Source organism: Triturus cristatus, chromosome 2_1, assembly GCF_964204655.1.
Source record: "Triturus cristatus chromosome 2_1, aTriCri1.1, whole genome shotgun sequence".
NCBI lineage: Eukaryota > Metazoa > Chordata > Amphibia > Caudata > Salamandridae > Triturus > Triturus cristatus.
In genome coordinates, this window is record NC_140581.1 from 281,581,248 (window position 1) to 281,598,665 (window position 17,418).

Genomic DNA, 17,418 nt, shown 5'->3' on the forward strand with positions numbered 1-17,418 from the left:
TATTCCTCATGTCTTTTCTTGTAGTAACCAGGGATGTCGGTTCTTTTCCTTTGCAGCTCATGCTCTTCCAATGTTCCGGGAGCCTCGTCAACGGAGTACAAGAAAACAGCTGGAAAAAGATCGTCTTGATCCTTTAAAATCTCATAAACCTGAGCCCCCCGTAGCAGGCCCGGGTAAGTTACCGTTGTGTTGTTAACATAGCCCTTCTGTCACCCCGGAACATAAGCTTCCTGCAACCCCACTGCTCCACTACAGGCCAACATGAAGACTACTAGGAGCTTTTAGAAACTGCAAAAGAAAAAACCAATTAGTATCTGCACAACTTTCTTGTAAGGGAATTTTAGTGTCATTTGTTTGCATGATTTCGAAATCCCTCCGCCCCCCTCCCTTATTACATTTAACAATATCTCTCACCCAAAAATCATCCTTAGAGCCAAAAATTACATTAACCTAGGATGTTATTTGCGCAATAACTTTGTTTTTATCCATATCCTACTAGGTCTGAACGTGTGCTGCATCTTAATTTAGTCTAATTATCAACACTAATTCAATACAGAATTATTACCCTACACCTTACAGTAAACGTAGTCCAAACATGTGAACCAGAGACTAACCCTTATATTTTCACATCTTTTTTGTGTGTGAAATATTTTTGTGAAGGATTTTATCAAGATTTTATCTCAGTCTTTAACTCTATGCCAACTCATGCTCTAAACATGAACAGGAACATTGATTTGAACCGTTAAACTAATCCTTGCCCTGTTCCGTGATAAATACTGAACCTTTCGAAAAAAAAATTACCACTTCTTTAAACATTTGTCTGAAAAACCTTTTGTGTTTTCAGAACTGTTTTTTCTAATTTGAGACCTTTTACAAAAATGTCTACACACATACTTAGTCACTGAAGTGAATATTAACAGATGATAATACGTACAGAGGTCCTCAGACGAATTCCACACTTGCAATGATATGAACCGTTGATTTGTATCAATATTTTGCTAATACACATTCACTATAATCACTTTTATTTTTCCAAGAACATATGAACGTATTTTGTTTGTCCGCTGTGCATGCTTCTGCATCCTTGAGCTAGACCCTCATCTTAAAAATTGATTTCCTGTTACAACCTGAACTTTTGGGTATTGCCACTTACACACAGGATTTAGTTTGCATTTTAAACTAATCTTGTAAACTACATAAATGTGTTACAGAAACATACTCTAGTTTTGAGTCACTGTTCAATTGTGCTGTTAAATATTAGGGGTATTCAAAATTTGTATAATTTCCTTTAGGGAAAAGCCATGAAATTTTGGGAAACATCTTTGACATACATATGTGTCATTTAGCTCTATTTTGTACCATGAAATACGTTCTCATGTACATTTTGGATGGGAGGACACATTTTGTGCTAATAAACAGTGCAACAAACTCAAGTGCTGTAAACAACAGCCTCTCACGTTCTGCTTATTTGCATTGTTCCCACAATAGTATTTTTATCTGAATGCATCTGAAATTTCGCATAACAAGTATAAATTACATGTTAGGGCCTGGGCCTACTAAGCTTGTGTAAGATGGAAAGCTTGCCCTGGTGGAGGTTGAGGTGAGTGCAGCAATGGCCGGTAATCTGGCTACTGAGACTCGATTATCAGAGCTTGCTACTTGCTAAGTAGCCTTTCGGGCCAGTCTCAGGATCCTCTCACCTGCTGTTTTGGGATTCTTCCAGCTGCTGCCCCTCTGTGCCCTGTGGAGTAATTGAACGTAAGACTTTTTTTTGTAAATCAAGATACTTTTCTTTTGGACAAATCCTAAGACCATTTTTACTGACCTACCTTCAGAAACAATGTTTTCAAGCAGTGGGGAGGTTCAGGTCCGTTACCAGTGAAGAGTGAGAAACATGTTATGTAGAAAATCTTTGTACAGGCTCTTGGGAGTAGAAGCAATTTTATTGAACCGTACCTAGATATCACGATGGGACATGGTTAGGCAATGAAATAATCTGCCAGAGAAACAGACCAGTTTATCTAATACACTATTTATCTTCTTTGAATTAACCTCATCTGCTGTGGCCCTTGTAGCCCTTAATGAATAATTGTTATTAAAAGACAGTTCATTGTACAGGCACTCACAGTCAGATTCGTGTACTATAGGAAACTTGTGGACCAGTCTTACTTGTGCGAAACGTAGATTCCAGTTGTCCAAAATATTCCTGATCTAGTATGTGTCATTGATGCACTGAATCAGTTTTTTCAGTATTACCTCACGTGCGATAAGAGCAACCCCGAACAAATATAGTTGTTGACCACCTGTGTCAAAAATAATCCACATGTGTTCCTTCACCGGATTTAAGAATTGTATAATGAAGGTCCTATTAGACATAACGTAACCCAAGAACCCGTTGAACCATACGAGTGTCAAGTTGTCATCACCTTATTGTTCTACCAACTTCTTTCTTGGTCATCTTGAAAGTAACTTCTTATCTTACCTACCCTGTGAATTCTTTGGTTGCACTTTCCAAATCATTAATGTAGTTACATCATGAGATTTATAAAAATGTATTCAATTCAAAAGAAGCCTTTCCTCTCTCATTATCCCTGAAACTGCTTGATCAATAACATTCCTCGAGCTTGGGTTCTATTTTATAGAATGTATGCTATTATGGACCCAGAACCCGACATTTACAAAATCCCATTCACTGGTGAATTGCTAGTGTTTTCCGCCATTGTTTGAAATATCCTGTTGAATCACCCTTTTTTTAATGGTAAAACAGGAAGGTGATCAGAGCTCTTGTGTTGGCAATAGAGCTCCCAAACAAATCACTATCAGAAAACCATAATGTGATATCCTTTATGTTTTGACCTACCTGGGAAAGCTTTTCATTGCACTGAACTAGTGTAGGTCAGGTATACAGGCTCATTAGAAGGCACAAGTGGGAAATAGTTTTCTGCCCTGAATATGAATTCTTTCAGTTTAAAGGGGTAAATTCTGCTATGGGCTCTGCTGTGCCTTTGCTACGTTTTAGTACATTGTGGTGACTTTTTGTGCTTTTTATGGATGTATTTCTTGTAGTAAACTTGCATATATATCCTTATTTTTCAGTAGCATTATAACATCAGTAAAACTGTTTAACGTGGTTGTTCAGAAGTTCAGATAGAATGTCTTATGCTGTAAATTGCAACACAATGTGTTTGACATCCTATTCTTAAAGTGTTGATAAAATTACTCCACCCAGTGGGCCTCTAGTGGTACTCGGAGACTAGATTGTGATGTTTTATCCAGTATCTTCTCTACTGGAGTGATAAAAGTTGATTGTTTTCCATGGCTGCATTCCATCTACTGCGTCTCTTGCCTTATCTTCTAGGAAGTTCAGTGTCCAAAGAAAGGGACAGAATGTGAGATGATTGGCTATATTAGATGTGATTGTACCTATTGCACATGTGAAATAAAAACAGAGGAAAAGTGGTTCACTTAATGGAGAAGCTTGGATGCTCATCAGGTTCTTTTAGGGCATTATTATAGCTAATTTAGAGACCTTTAGGTAGTGCCATGCGTGTACCTTGAGTTCCAGTGGAGATTCCTGATCTGCTGCTCCCAGGTATATTTGGTGAGGGCGTGCCTGACCTGCAAATATCTTAGCTGTTGATTGTCAGCAAGGATGTACTCTTCCTGTAGCTTGGAAAATGGTATCATACAGCCCTCCTCCCCCAAACATCACCCAGTTTAGAAATGCCCAGTAAATCCCACTACCTGCGGCAGACTAGATTGCAAGTATAGCGGAGTCCCATAGGGGTGTCTCCAACTTCAGTTTCCTCTCCCGGACCATTTTTGGGGGGCTCTCCCCCATATCTCGAGCACTGTCGCAGTGGGGGGGGGGGGGGTGAGAAGGGTCAACCTTCTCTGTCCTCTGTAGAGACATGCCATATACACCCCATCATCCATAGCTTACCTGTCCAAAAGTAGTGCTAGTTCTTGCGGTAATTAACTGGGCTGCTGAGCAGAAGGACTGTAGATTGGGCAGAACCAATATTTTGTATAATTGTATCCTAATCTCCCAAACTAAAACTATAAGTAAGGTTATAAAATAAGCGAGATCTCAGAGTCCTGAGGAAGGCCGAACAACCCAGTTGGGCGATCAAGAGCAGCCGAAACATGTCGACAAGAGAGCAGATAGAAGGGATGAGGGGGCCTAACACCCCCATTTCATCACGCTACCGATTTTTTTATCCTATCCAGGGGGTTCAATAATAAAGATAGTTAGGACATCCTTGAGGTGCATTTAGTCACTATTGTTCTGCCGAGTGGATGACCATATATGTGTTGATTGTCTTCCCCATTTCCCTCTGCTCCATCCCCGACGTTGGTCTGCACAGGGATGTTGTAGCACTTCCAATGATGAAGCATGCCACTATTAGTGGAGGGCATTTTTAAGGAACCTTGCATTTTCCCAGGTAGCATCCTTTTCCTATTTTGTGTGTATGTGTATTAATCAGGGAGGATGGAAAGGTATCTCTCTCTCATCATTTCTGTGTGTATGATCCTCACACTAGCCAGCGGCTTGGTGTACAGTAGGCGGACCCAGTAATGGAATTCTGAAAATAATCATCTTCTCTAAGATGGTATGCAGTTATGGCCAATCAAGGAAACCAAACGCTTTTTCTGCGTCCAATGACAGCAGTACGGTCGGTTCTACTATCTGGCCTCTTTGGGCCAGGCACCCAAAGAGTCCTTTGAGGTTCTGACGGGTCACATATGTGACTTAGCACTCATGGTGGACTGTTTAACACAGCCGTTTGGCAACCGCATAAGACGCTTGTCATTGGAGAAAGCTTTTACTTAAAATGTTGAAGTCCATGACAGAATTATTTTCAGACAATAGAGCCACTCCCGATTTTAAAATGAGAGTTAATAGCTTCTTACTCTATAGATGTATCTAAAGACAAACAGCAAAGGCTGATTATTCTCAAGTCACCGTTCAGAGAGTCAGAGCACATGTTTGTGGGACTGGCTGGCCAAAAGCTCATCTCATCTGAAGAGTCAAGAATAAATTGAGGGATTATTTGCGGCAAAAGCTGTAAATTATCAGGCAAGTATGCTGCAGCTATGAGGAGGGGAGATTATGCCAGCATAATTGATAGTCTTGAAGAAAATCTAGCAACATTTTTGATCTCCTCTATTTGATACCACAGTAAAGATCATATTATTAGTGATCTACAGTGGCTCAACAAGGTTTTTATAGTTCATTATTGGAGGCTATGTCAAGCCGACATAGAGGTCGCTAGCACTACTATCAGACGTGTTTTAAAAGAACCAGCAGTTTCCCAACGTGCCTGCGACATATTAACTACTAGATCCTAGCCTTTTTACTGAAAAAGTGGTAAGCAAGGTAATTTATAGTCCTTCTAATTGTAAGGCTAGTACTGATGACTTTATTCTATCCAAATTATGCAAGCCATTCACTGATGTAATATAAGGCCCATTACAAATCTGTTTACCCATTTGCTTGCTGGAGACAGTATCCCTCCCCCTTTGACTGTTGTAGCCTAGTGAGTGTTTTAAAACTATAAATTAACAGCTGAAGCGTTCTGTTTCTATTACTAAATCACAGCACATGCTGATTAGTAGATGCTGAAGCACTAGAATTGATTTATTACTTCTAGTGAGGGAGCCACTAACACAGACTTTTTAGTTGATTGGATGCAGAGAATGATATTGGAGGTGGTAGAACCGACCGTACTGCTGTCATTGGGCGCAGAAAAAGCGTTTGGTTTCCTTGATTGGCCTTAACTGCATGCCATCCTAGAGAAGATGATTTTTTTCGGAATTCTATTACTGAGTCCGCCTACTGTTTACCAAGCTGCTGGCTAGTGTAAGGCTCATACACACAGAAATGATGGGAGAGAGATACCTCTCCATCCTCCCTGATTAATACACGTACACCTTGAAGCTGGAGAATCGGGTTCGAATCTCGGCAAAGATGCTCAACATCCTGTGATTCTGGGCAAATCACTTAATCTCCCCGTGCCTAACAAAAATGAATGCGTCCATCTGTAACGAAACTAGTGCTCATGTAAAGCGTTCTGATACCCGATGTCTTGGGTCTAGTTCGCGCTATATTATACTCTAAAAGAAAAATAAGGTATTTGGCCTTATTAGCTTGGAGTTTGTTTTCCATCTATGATAGAATGTTTGTTTCCCTCCCTCTTCGTGTGCCTACTCATGTCTGTCTGTCAGGTGACTTCACCCCCTTGTAAGAATCAATTCACAAACATTTTTGAACGGTGAAGGTAATGAGAGACCCGTCAGAGGTGTCCTATACCTCCAATTATTTTTGCCTTGTTCATCAAGACTTTAGCTATTGCAATTTAACCAGCCCCAAATAGTCATCATCTTATACCAGGTTCTATAAAATTCAAACTCCATGCAGACTATTTTCACAGTTTTTCAATCAAAATACTTAACTATTGAGAAACATTAAGTCATATTCCTTTGTTTTCCTAAATGGGAGACTCTAAATTCAAACCGCTATATATCAAGGTTCTTTTGTTCAATGACTATTGACTTTTTGCCTTCCTCTCCCTGGGCTGGCTATACTCACAGGCCAATTTGGAATTTGTCACTGCGAATTTTGTGGAGATATGCAACCTCAATTTTTTTATAAGAAGAAGTACAATTTTAGTATTCTCATTGAAAGCAACTCCCTCTCTATTATGGAGACATTCATTCTAATCGAAATGCCTGTGTGAAAGTCTAATAAAAATACATTTTAAAAGAGTAATCCCGAAGATAAATATAGACAAGCTGGGCAGACAGATCTATGTTTATAGCTAGTTGTACATCTGCAGCAAACTTGTGAGCAACCTTTGGATCTCCAAAAATGATATCTTTTTGCCATGACGTCCAAAAGTCCCAACAGAACTGATCCTCTGCCTGAACTAGAAACCACCTCTTCTAACCTTTACCGCTAAGCTTTTCAGGTGACTAGTGCACTTCTAGCACTCCCTTAACATTGTCTCTTCAATTTTGTTTTGTGCCACCCACTATACTGCAATCGCCTTTATGTCACCAAGGGCCTAACATCTGCTCTCGGGGTTGAACTATCTTCTGTTGAGATTTTGCTGGCTCATTCTTCTGATTTCGACATATTTGACCAGCCTTTACTGCCAGACAGCTCATCCTTCCTTGGTTATCACTGAGTCGGCTCTTCGTGTTATTCAAACTGCCCTTCCCCAGTACCGACATTGGTTCTCCTTGTCTGCTTCCCTGCATGGGTACTAATGTGCTTAGTTCTATTCACTTCACTCTTTTCTTTCGCTTACATTTCAAGCCTGGTGATTCATGGATGTTCTTTTCCTTCCTCTCGCTTTCCCGATTTTTTTCAAACCTTTTTACTGGCAGTGTAGTTCAATCCTGGATTGAAATGTCTTCACCAAATCTCATCAAACTAAAATTCAGTTTCTTACTACTTCCCACCATTTCCATTTTTCAACTGCTTTCTTCTGAACTCTAAATGTCAGCACAAATTTATGTAATCAACTTAGACACATCTATTCCCGTTTTTACGTACATCTCCTCTTTTTCCTTTAGCTTTCACATATACATCTTTCATCTCTATCAAACCTGCTATTATATATTTTTCTCTGCAGCCAGATTCCTTATTCAAATATCATGTTTTCTCATTGCAAACACTATTAATCACGTATTCTCTGCTTGCCTCTCATCTGTTCACTATATTTGCCCCTCTTATATTCAGAATTCAGTGTTATATTTTCTATTTTCACAACCGATCAACAAATTGTCACTAGCTGGGCCGCCTATGGCCCATTTTACTTTCTGTATTACAACTTGTATTTTTTACCCTGCGCTTTTTACCTCTATTCTGTGGCTTTTAAGTGCTCTGAATAGCTGGTGTTATTAGTATTCCAATTTACTGATACTCAAAATGTGATTATGAAGTATATCCTTGAAGGGGGCGTGGCCGAGCCAGCCAAGATGGCGGACTCGTTCTTCTGAGGCTCCTGCTCGGCGGCCCGTGCACGGGTCAATTATACCTGTTTTCCGGCTCCCACCACACGGAAGATTCAGCGTGCCCTGCCAGAAAACTGCGGGGGTGACATCGGCGTGCCCGGAGTCCCCGAACTGGACGCGGTCACAGCAGTGGAGGCTCTGCGCGGGACCCAGCTAGCCGCGAACGGCTAAAATGGCGGCCCCCATGAATCGCGCCTGAGGCGCTTGGACACAACGGGCGGAGGCGGACACGATGCCCCGGCCCTAATCTGGTCTCAGCGGAGGGAGCGACCGCAGTCCCCGAGGAGCACCCGCAGGAGCGCTTGCAGCGCCAGCTCACATAGACGACTGCCGGGGCCGGGATTTGCAACAGCCGGGAAGAGCACGAGATCGGCGCCCCTCCCCCCTCCTGGTGAGTGCGGAGTCCGGAGTCAGGGGACGGCCGGCCGGACCCGAGGGAGAGGGTCAACGGGGGGGAGAGGACACGAAGACAACCCCCCCCCCCCTCACCCCGCCGAGACAGAACCAACAGCGGGAGCCGGGCAGTCAGCGGGAGGGCCCCACGAGGACTCACGGAGAGATCTCCAGCACCGGTGGAGGCCACGGGGGGACAAGACACGTCACTAGCAGCCTAGCGGGACAGACAGGAGTAATTCAAGGAGTTGGACTGGCACCAGAACCCCAGCAGTGATAGCAACCGGACCCCGGCACACATCCGGTAGGGCGTGGGGGGCGCGCCGGGTTTCGACGTCTGGGAGAGGTGCACCCCCAACTGAGCAACGATCGCCGCCTTGGGCGGACAGCGGGGGGCTGGTGGCTGGATTGCCTGGGCTCCCCACGCATCACGAGAGCGGTGAACCCCTGAAGGACGTGACGGACGGGGGCCCCACGCAGAGAATACCACAGGCACGAACGGCAGGTGAGGGGAACATTCAACGCCGGGGGCCCCGTACTCACGCTACATCCCCCCGGAGCACCGGCTCCCTGCCAACTCGAGGCCGACCTCGCCGCATCGGTGCCCGGATCCAGGGTCGGCGTGCCCCCCTGCGGAGACCCGGCTCTCCCGGACCGGCGCAGGTGGCGGTGGACTCCTCCTCGCCCTGGTGGGACCCGGGGTCACCCCCGGGGGCTGGACCGCCGTGAAGGCGGCGGACGGGGGAGCGCGCACGGCCCATTCGCTGGGACGGAACCCCGCGGAGGAGCCCCACGGGAAGCGGAGAAGGGACGCTAGCCACATCGGAGGTGGGCACCACTGCACGTACCCGGTCCTCGGAACGGAGAGGATATCCCCCCCTCCCGACATGGGTCGTCAACGCACAACCGGGGCACCACAGGCCCCGAACCAACAGAGGAGGACCCCTGCCGCCCATGTGGGACCCCAATCCAGCGCCGGACCCACCGGCGAAGATCCTATGTCCAAAAAACTAGACCAGGTCCTAGCGGCCATTGAACATTCCAGAGTGGCGTTAGAGGGAAAATTTGGCGAGCTAGCATCGGACCTAGGCCTTCTGCGTGACGACCATCGGAAATTGGCGGATAAAGTCGCTAACAACGAGCACACGATCCAGTCAATGGAACCGCAGGTACAACAACATCACAGCACCCTGAAAGACCTCCAAACACGCATCAAGGCGCTGGAAGCCAAGACAGACGATTTGGAAGGCCGTTCCAGAAGGAGCAACATCCGCGTCATGAATTTACCGGAGGGAATAGAGGGATCAGACCCGGTTAAATAGATCACCGCCTGGATAACAACCTTCACGCCCGCAAACGACCTCACCGCTTACTTCTCGGTGGAGAGAGCCCACAGGGTGCCAGCGCGCAAGCCACAGCCCGGCATGCCCCCGCGTCCATTCTTAATGAAACTCCTACACTACCAGGACAGAGACGCTATCCTGCGGGCGGCCCGGCAGCAAGGGCGACTACAAATAGAGGACAAACAGATCATGCTGTTCCCGGACTACTCCGTGCGGTCCAGCAACTAAGAACCACCTTCCTAGCGGTGAAGCGCTCCCTGCGCCAAAAGAACATACAATATGCCCTCCTCCTCCGGCCCGCCTCAAAATCATGTACAAAGTGGAGACGCACTTCTTCACGGATCCGCGGGAGGGGACACCTGGGTGGAACAACACGCAAGGCGCCCCAGAGACGGCTCCAGCCAGCACACAGACAAGCAGTCCGGCCGCTCGGGCCGCCGACCCCAAAGGGTCACCCCCACGCAGCTCAGCGTGCGATCAGGCACCACTACGGCAAGCTCACCGGACCTAGCGCAAATCATCGCGGAACGCAGGAGAGCGCTGCAGGCAGTGGCCACGCTGAGTCCCCAAGAGAGAGAATCCGACTTGGAGAGAGGTCCGCATATATTCAGTTCGGACGACGAGAGAAGTGTAACACCCAGATCCCGGGAGGGCTTGATGACACCCCCGATCGTGACCCCCCAGACGGCGGACACGCTCATATAACGAGTCACCAGCGGCCATCACGTACAAGTGCCTCAACACGGCCAGCACAATGGACGAGGATACACAAACTGATATCGGAGCTCGCCGAAACGGGACGGAGCTCACCCGCCTGAGTCGCGCTTACGATGCCAAGGACTACCATTCCCACGGAACTGGAATGACCCGTAGAAAATGGAGTACGGGCAGGACCTTTATAGACCTTGACAACAAGCGGACGGCCGTGCAGATGAGAGCCAGGAACCACCGAAGTCACCACCCCCTCAGTTACGAACTAAAGTTTCAGCATGATGCTCCGTTTGGGCATACTGCCACGTGCGATATGCCCCTCGTATTGGGACTGTTCCCCTTTGTTGCAGTTTACACCCCCCCTTCTTCTTATTGGTTTATCCCCCACTTACTCCGGGAGCGGGCTGAGCTGCGCTTACAGACGACATCACTCACAGACAGACGGTAGGTGGCGGACGCTGGAGTGGGAACGATGGGCGGGGAGACGCCAGGGCAGCGCATACATGCCAACCCAACCATTCACACTATGTCCAACAAAACCCCTAGCACAGACATCAAATTTATCACGTTGAACGTCAGGGGAATGCATACGGCCCGTAAGAGATACTCTGTTTATGCGTACATTAAACGACAGCAAGCCCAAGTCGCAGTCCTGCAAGAGACACACCTGACGGCGGGGGAGGCGGACCGATTGCAAAAAAAATGGCGTGGCATCATATGTGCCACAACATATTCCGCCTTTGCAAGGGTCACGTTGGTGTGGATCAGACCAGGGGTACCGTTCAAGGAACAGTTCAGACTAATTGATAAAGAAGGTAGATTTGCGGTGCTGATAGGATTATTGGAGGGCCAACAGCTACTTATAGGGAGTATCTATGCCCCCAACGTGGAGCAGGAGAGCTACTGGGGCAGACTCACGAACACACTGGCACACCACACGTCTATCCCATGGCTTCTGGGAGGGGACTACAATTACACCCTAGATCCGCACCTTGATAGATCACACCCCCCACAGATGCACTCACCGGCACATAAACAAGCGGTATGCTTCCGTAGCTGGGTCGACCGATGGAGGTTAACGGATATCTGGAGGGCGCGCAACCCCACCACCAAACTCTACTCCTTTCATTCAGTCCCACACGATCTACGAGTCCGACTAGACAGGTTCCTCTGTTCGGCGGAGCTTTTGCTGAAAGTCCAAGATTCAGATTATTTGGGTAGAGTAGTGTCGGATCACGATGCACACGCGGTGGTCCTTAGATGGAGGCCCCCTTATCCCCCAATTCCAACGTGGAGACTGCCCAGTGACTGCCTCACCGACCCGGTCTTCAGTCGAACCCCCGAGGAATACATACGAGACCACTTTCAACTGAATGACGGCACGGCCTCCTCTAGGTCAATAGAGTGGGACGCGTTCAAGGTCAGCGCCAGGGGGTATTGCATTCAGCAAGTGGTGGGGGTCAGAAGGGTGTTGGACAGGGCCCTACAACTAGCAGAAACCAAATTAGAGGACATATCCAAAAAGGTGGACCAGGGGACAGCAACTCCAGCACAACTGTCGGCGGCAAAATCCTCCCATGCTGAAATGCTACGGGATTTGCGCAAATACAACTTTCGGGCATACGCGGCCAGGGCACACCGGGAGGGTAACAGAGCGGGATCACTTCTGGCGTGGTTGGTCAAACAGGACACAACATCGCCCCTTATCACAGAACTTATGGCCCCAGATGGACAGCTCAAACACTCCCAAGTTGACATATTACACATCTTTCACGACTACTACGCGGCATTATACCGATCCCCAAGTGCCGTACCACCCGGGGGCCTCACTGGTTTCCTAGGTCAGGAGCCCATGCCTGGGATCCCGCCCGCAGACCGGACGGAACTCGACAAGAAGATTAAACCGGTAGACGTGAAGCAGGCAATCAAATCTTTGGCCCGCAGGAACACGCCGGGCTCGGACGGACTCCCGCTCGAGTACTATAGCGCGTTCGGGGCGCAACTGGCGCCACGACTGGCCGTCGTGTACGAGGAGGCGCTGGCCAACAAGATACTCCCGGTATCAATGCGCACATCGATGCTAGTGACCTTCCTGAAGCCGCATAGAGACCCCGTGCTCCCGGCTTCATACCGCCCGATAACGCTCCTGAACACGGACTGCAAGATCCTGGGGAAAATTCTAGCGGATCGTTATAGCCAAATACTCCCCACCTTGGTGCACCCCGACCAATGCGGGTTCGTTCCCTGCCGCAACACTAAACATAATTTACGTCGTTTCTTCCATATCCAGGACCAGACGAAAGAGCGTTTTCCCCGTGCGGCATGTCTGATTTTGGACCTGGAAAAGGCGTTCGACACCCTGCTGTGGCCCTACCTGTTTGAGGTCCTACAACACGTAGGCGTCGGTCCGACGCTTCTGGCCTACACCCAGCTCCTGTACAGAGATCTCACCTCTAGGATGAGACTTGGTAAACTCGTATCGGCCCTGTTCCCGGTGTCCAGGGGGACCAGACAGGGATGCCCCCTGTCCCCACTCCTTTTGGCTCTAGCGATGGAGCCCTTGGCCATGAGACTGCGTCGGGAGGGGGTGACCTGGGGGGTCCCTATTGCGGACACGACCCATTGCGTGTCATTATACGCAGACGACCTCTTAATATATGTTCGAGACATCTCAGATGATCTCACACCGATATGGACCGTGCTGCGGGACTTTGGAGAGATCTCGGGGCTCAGAGTGAACTGGGGAAAATCGTCAATCTTCCCTCTGGGTGCTACAACGGAGCAGGTTGAGATAAAGCTGGGCCCACATAGATTGTCGTGGGATGAATCGGCCCCCAGATACCTGGGAGTGCGACTATATCACTCCCCCAAGGATCTCTTTGAGGGTAACCACCGGAGGGCGCTAGCGGGCTTGCGGTCGGCGGTGGGATTCTGGAAGACGCTGCCGTTGGCGCCCATCGGTCGTGTCGACATAGCGAAAATGATAATGGTGCCGAGGATGCTCTATTGCTTCGCGAACCTTCCTATAGTCCCGCCGCGCTCTTTCTTCCAGGAATTGGATACATTATTGGCGGCCCTGATCTGGGGAGGGGGCCGTCATAGAGTGGCGTTGCGCACACTATACTTACCCACGACGGGCGGGGGCCTGGGAGCTCCGTCCTTCGAGGCATACTTCCTCGCGGCGCAGCTCCAGTGGCTGTCCCACTGGACAGCGGGGAGGCAAATCGTAGAGACAATGACGGAGAGAGGCAGAATACCCCTCCTGCAAATCCGGCGACTGCTCCTACCGGGTACTATGCCAGTACGCACACACCCGCTACAGGTGGCCATAGCTCGCAGATGCATGATGCGAGTACACCGCTTGTCCAAGGGTCGACCACTCTACTCCCCCCTGCTTCCCTTGGTGGGACTCCCCCGCAACGGCGGATACTACACCGCGGGAGCCCTTCGCGTGTGGGCCGACCACGACATCACAGAGGTGGGGGCGTTGTTCCAGGAGGGGCAACTGAAGACGTTTGCCCAAATGGTCGAATGGCATGATCTCCCTCCTGGACAATTCCTACGTCACAGGCAAGTGATAGAAAGCGGTGGTCAACTCTGGAACCTACGGGAGGGTGAGCCCCCGACACATCCGGTGCTGCACACCCTGTTGCGCATGGGGTCCGGCAGTCACCTGATCACGTGGCACTACAAGGCAATCCGAGAACTGACAGATGTTTCCTTGGACAGGCTCCGGGGCGCGTGGGAGGAGGATGCGGGCCGAGAGTTCCACGACTCAGAGTGGCGCAAAGCGCTGGAATTTCCAAAAAAGGTGTCCAGAAACGCTCGGTTCAAAAATATACAGTTCAACATCCTACACCGCGCGTACCTGACGCCGGACAAGCTACACCGATTCTACCCCGATACGCAGTTTCGCTGCCCCCGCTGCCAATTGTTGGACGCAGACTTCAAGCACATATTTTGGGCCTGCCCATCCATACAACGATACTGGGGCACAGTGCACCACATGCTCCAAGCGACGACTGATCTCCCGGTCGCCTCCACGTGGGAGGCATGTGCTCTAGGGTTCTCCCCGAAAAAGAAAACAGAAAAAGTGCAATGGAAATTTGCTTCTCTGGCTCTCCTCCTGGCAAAAAGGAACATTGCTATGCACTGGAGGGCCCCAGCGGGACCCTCGGAAGCGGCATGGAAGGGAGCGTTACAAAAATGGGGCGCGGAGGAGGATTCAATCAGAGAGGAAGAGGCGAGGGGCATCCGCAAGCACCCCATATCTATGGAGTGGGCCCAACTCCTCATACAGTTCAAACAACAATGCACAGAGGGAGAAGCACAGAACGCGACACAGCCTAACCCCTGCACTCCTCCCACTCCCCCTGCCGTTCGAGACCCAGGGATGATGGCGGAGGTACACTAGCCAAGTAGAGGGCTTTGTTAGGAGAGCCGAGCGGAGGCCCGGCCCCCTCTCGCGTGCCCACACGCCGACCCTCTTTCTTCCCCACTGGCTCACCCTAGAATGAGTCCGACGCACCTACTTTTACTCAGCGCACAGGCTACCGCGACAGCCCGTTCCAACCCGCCCTACCCCCTCCCACCCCCCACCTGATCCTTTCACTAGTTTCCCCTCTACCCTACCCTTCTACGTTTCCTCCTCTTTTCTCACAGCTTCTTCCCCCCCTCCCCACTGTTAACAGTTGAACCCATCGGCAGTTCAAATACCGATGCCCTAGTTACTGACGCAATTAAATACACTCGTTATCAGGGAGAAGCTACACAGATAGTCGGAGGGAAAACCATATAGACAGCGGAGAATCAGGGACACGTCCACGCCCCCGGGATGACATAAGTGACGATCTACTGGGATGAACTGATGGGAGGCGGGTGGACTTAGTACTAACAACTAGTCCCAGAGACGCGACAATCAATTTAACTACCCTAGGAAAACGAAGCAACGTTAAGTCACACTGATGCAAAACAAAAATGGATTCACATGTAATATGGTTGACATGCATTGTGTTAATTTGTATGCAAAACCCTAATAAAAAAATTTAAACAAAAAAAAAAATGAAGTATATCCTTGAATTTTTTTTAAAACACACTTTATTGATTTTTTTATTTTGTTGAGCTTTGTGCAATCTTAAATACAGTTGGCGTAGCGGGCTGAACTTGACTGGACGTCCATTCGAGAAAGAGAGTTGTGTGAGCTATTGGGGAGGCAGGTGTCTGAGCTTTTTCTACTTCTGGTCATCCCCATTTGAGAGTGAGAGTTGTTAATACTAATGGCTGCAGATGTTGGAGCATCAATGCTGCTGGTGGAGGTCCCAACATTGTAGGTGAAAGGGGAGCCCACTATCTTGTTCTTAGCCACCACTTCTGCTGACATCGTTGTGACCTGGGGAGTACCGGGGACGCCTGCTGTTGACCGGGGCCGACAGGACGGAAGAACTACACTTCCCATCACCCTTTGCGGCGCTTCAAGCCGCGTCCTGCATCCAGCGCGCCAGGAGGTGCTTAAAAGGGGGCCTGGGCTCCCGCAGTGCGGGACGCGCCCGGGCTCGCCTGGGTGAAGTGCGGGCCCGTCTGAGCCCGTCAGTCAGGAAGGAGGCTGGGCTGGGCCACCTCCCTGAAAAGTTTGGATCCTATTCTTCGTACCAAATGCGAGGTGGGTCGCACACCGCTCGTCATACTAGCAAATAGCCCCATAGGATTCTGGAGGATGTAGTGACAGCGGCGGGTACACCTATGCCACGAGTAAAAAGTTAAAATGCCATCCCTGGACACGTGTTTCGAGGTAATTGCCTCTCGTCAGCAGGGAGCAGGTAAGTATGCGGGGTGCCAAGTACCTGCAAAACTCTGTAACCTATTGAAGAACTAAGAACCAAGTACTGTGCAAGTATATAGAGAATACCTGGTTTGTTAAATTTATTAAGTAGTGTTAGAATGGATAAATGTAAGAGGGTTGCTGGCACGTTAGACGCTTTCTTGGTTAGGGCAGAGTCACTTCTAACTCATGAAATCCAACTGACTGAGCGACGCCTTTCCTTGGACCCGTCTACATTGCATAGACATTTAATAACTGGTATTCTTTCACCTGCATTGGGGGTTACTGTCCAAGAGAGCGTGTCTAGCACTGTTACAAGTGTCCCACTTACCCCTTCCCCACCTCCCTCTGAAGTGGCCTTAAATTCTCCAGTAGTATCGAGCAGAGATACTAGGACAAGAGCCTCAAGAAATGTGGGGACTGGAAAAACTGAGGCTCTTTCTGATAAAGGAAAGCGGGGGGTTGGGATAAGGAAAACTAAGGTTAAGAGTAGTAATGGTAGCAATGGTGGTAAGAATGCTTGTGCTAATTGTAATCATAATGGCACTCCTTCCCCTGCGAAAACCACTTCAGTTGGTACACAGACCGAGATGATCCCGCCCTTATTAGCGTCGAGCGTTAACACCAATGGAGTCATGACCGAGTTATGTACGGGATTAAATGACCCAGGGCTGGGAGTAGCTCTAGCTTGTGTCCACGATTTGGTTGAAAAAATGTTTGCTTTATTGTGGGAAAAAATTAGCCTTCTAGAGTCTGCAATAAAAACCTTAAGTTGCAATAATATGGGTTTGCAACTAACTAGATTGGAAAGGGACGATACAAGGTTAATGGTGGGTAGTTGCCCATCGCTTATGCATGATGAGAAAATTGATAACTATGTCAATAACCCCACTCCTAGCAATGCGGAAAAAAATCGCTTGGGGACATTATCTTGGGGATTGAACGCATCAGGTTTGCAGGGTTCTCAAAGTGGAAACGTAACATCGTTAGTCAGGGGAGACAGTGTGAGTGCCCCTGTTGGGAACCCGAGAGACGAGGAATCTAACGGCTCATCGTTTCCTAACATGGGGATACTACGTCTTCCTCCGGCTTCGTGTCCTTATGTTCTAATTTTGGCTGGGGTCCCTGCAC

General features: G+C 48.6%; 1 protein-coding gene across 1 annotated transcript in view; it reads left to right on the top strand.

Annotated features, from left to right (window-relative positions):
• Positions 1 to 17,418, top strand: part of WDR70 (WD repeat domain 70) — a 1,822,964-nt gene that overhangs the window by 1,631,745 nt on the left and 173,801 nt on the right. Inside the window, exon 15 of the mRNA XM_085631103.1 lies at positions 57 to 173. Coding sequence (XP_085487229.1) covers positions 57 to 173 — 117 coding nt within the window. The remainder of the gene's footprint in view (positions 1 to 56; positions 174 to 17,418) is intronic.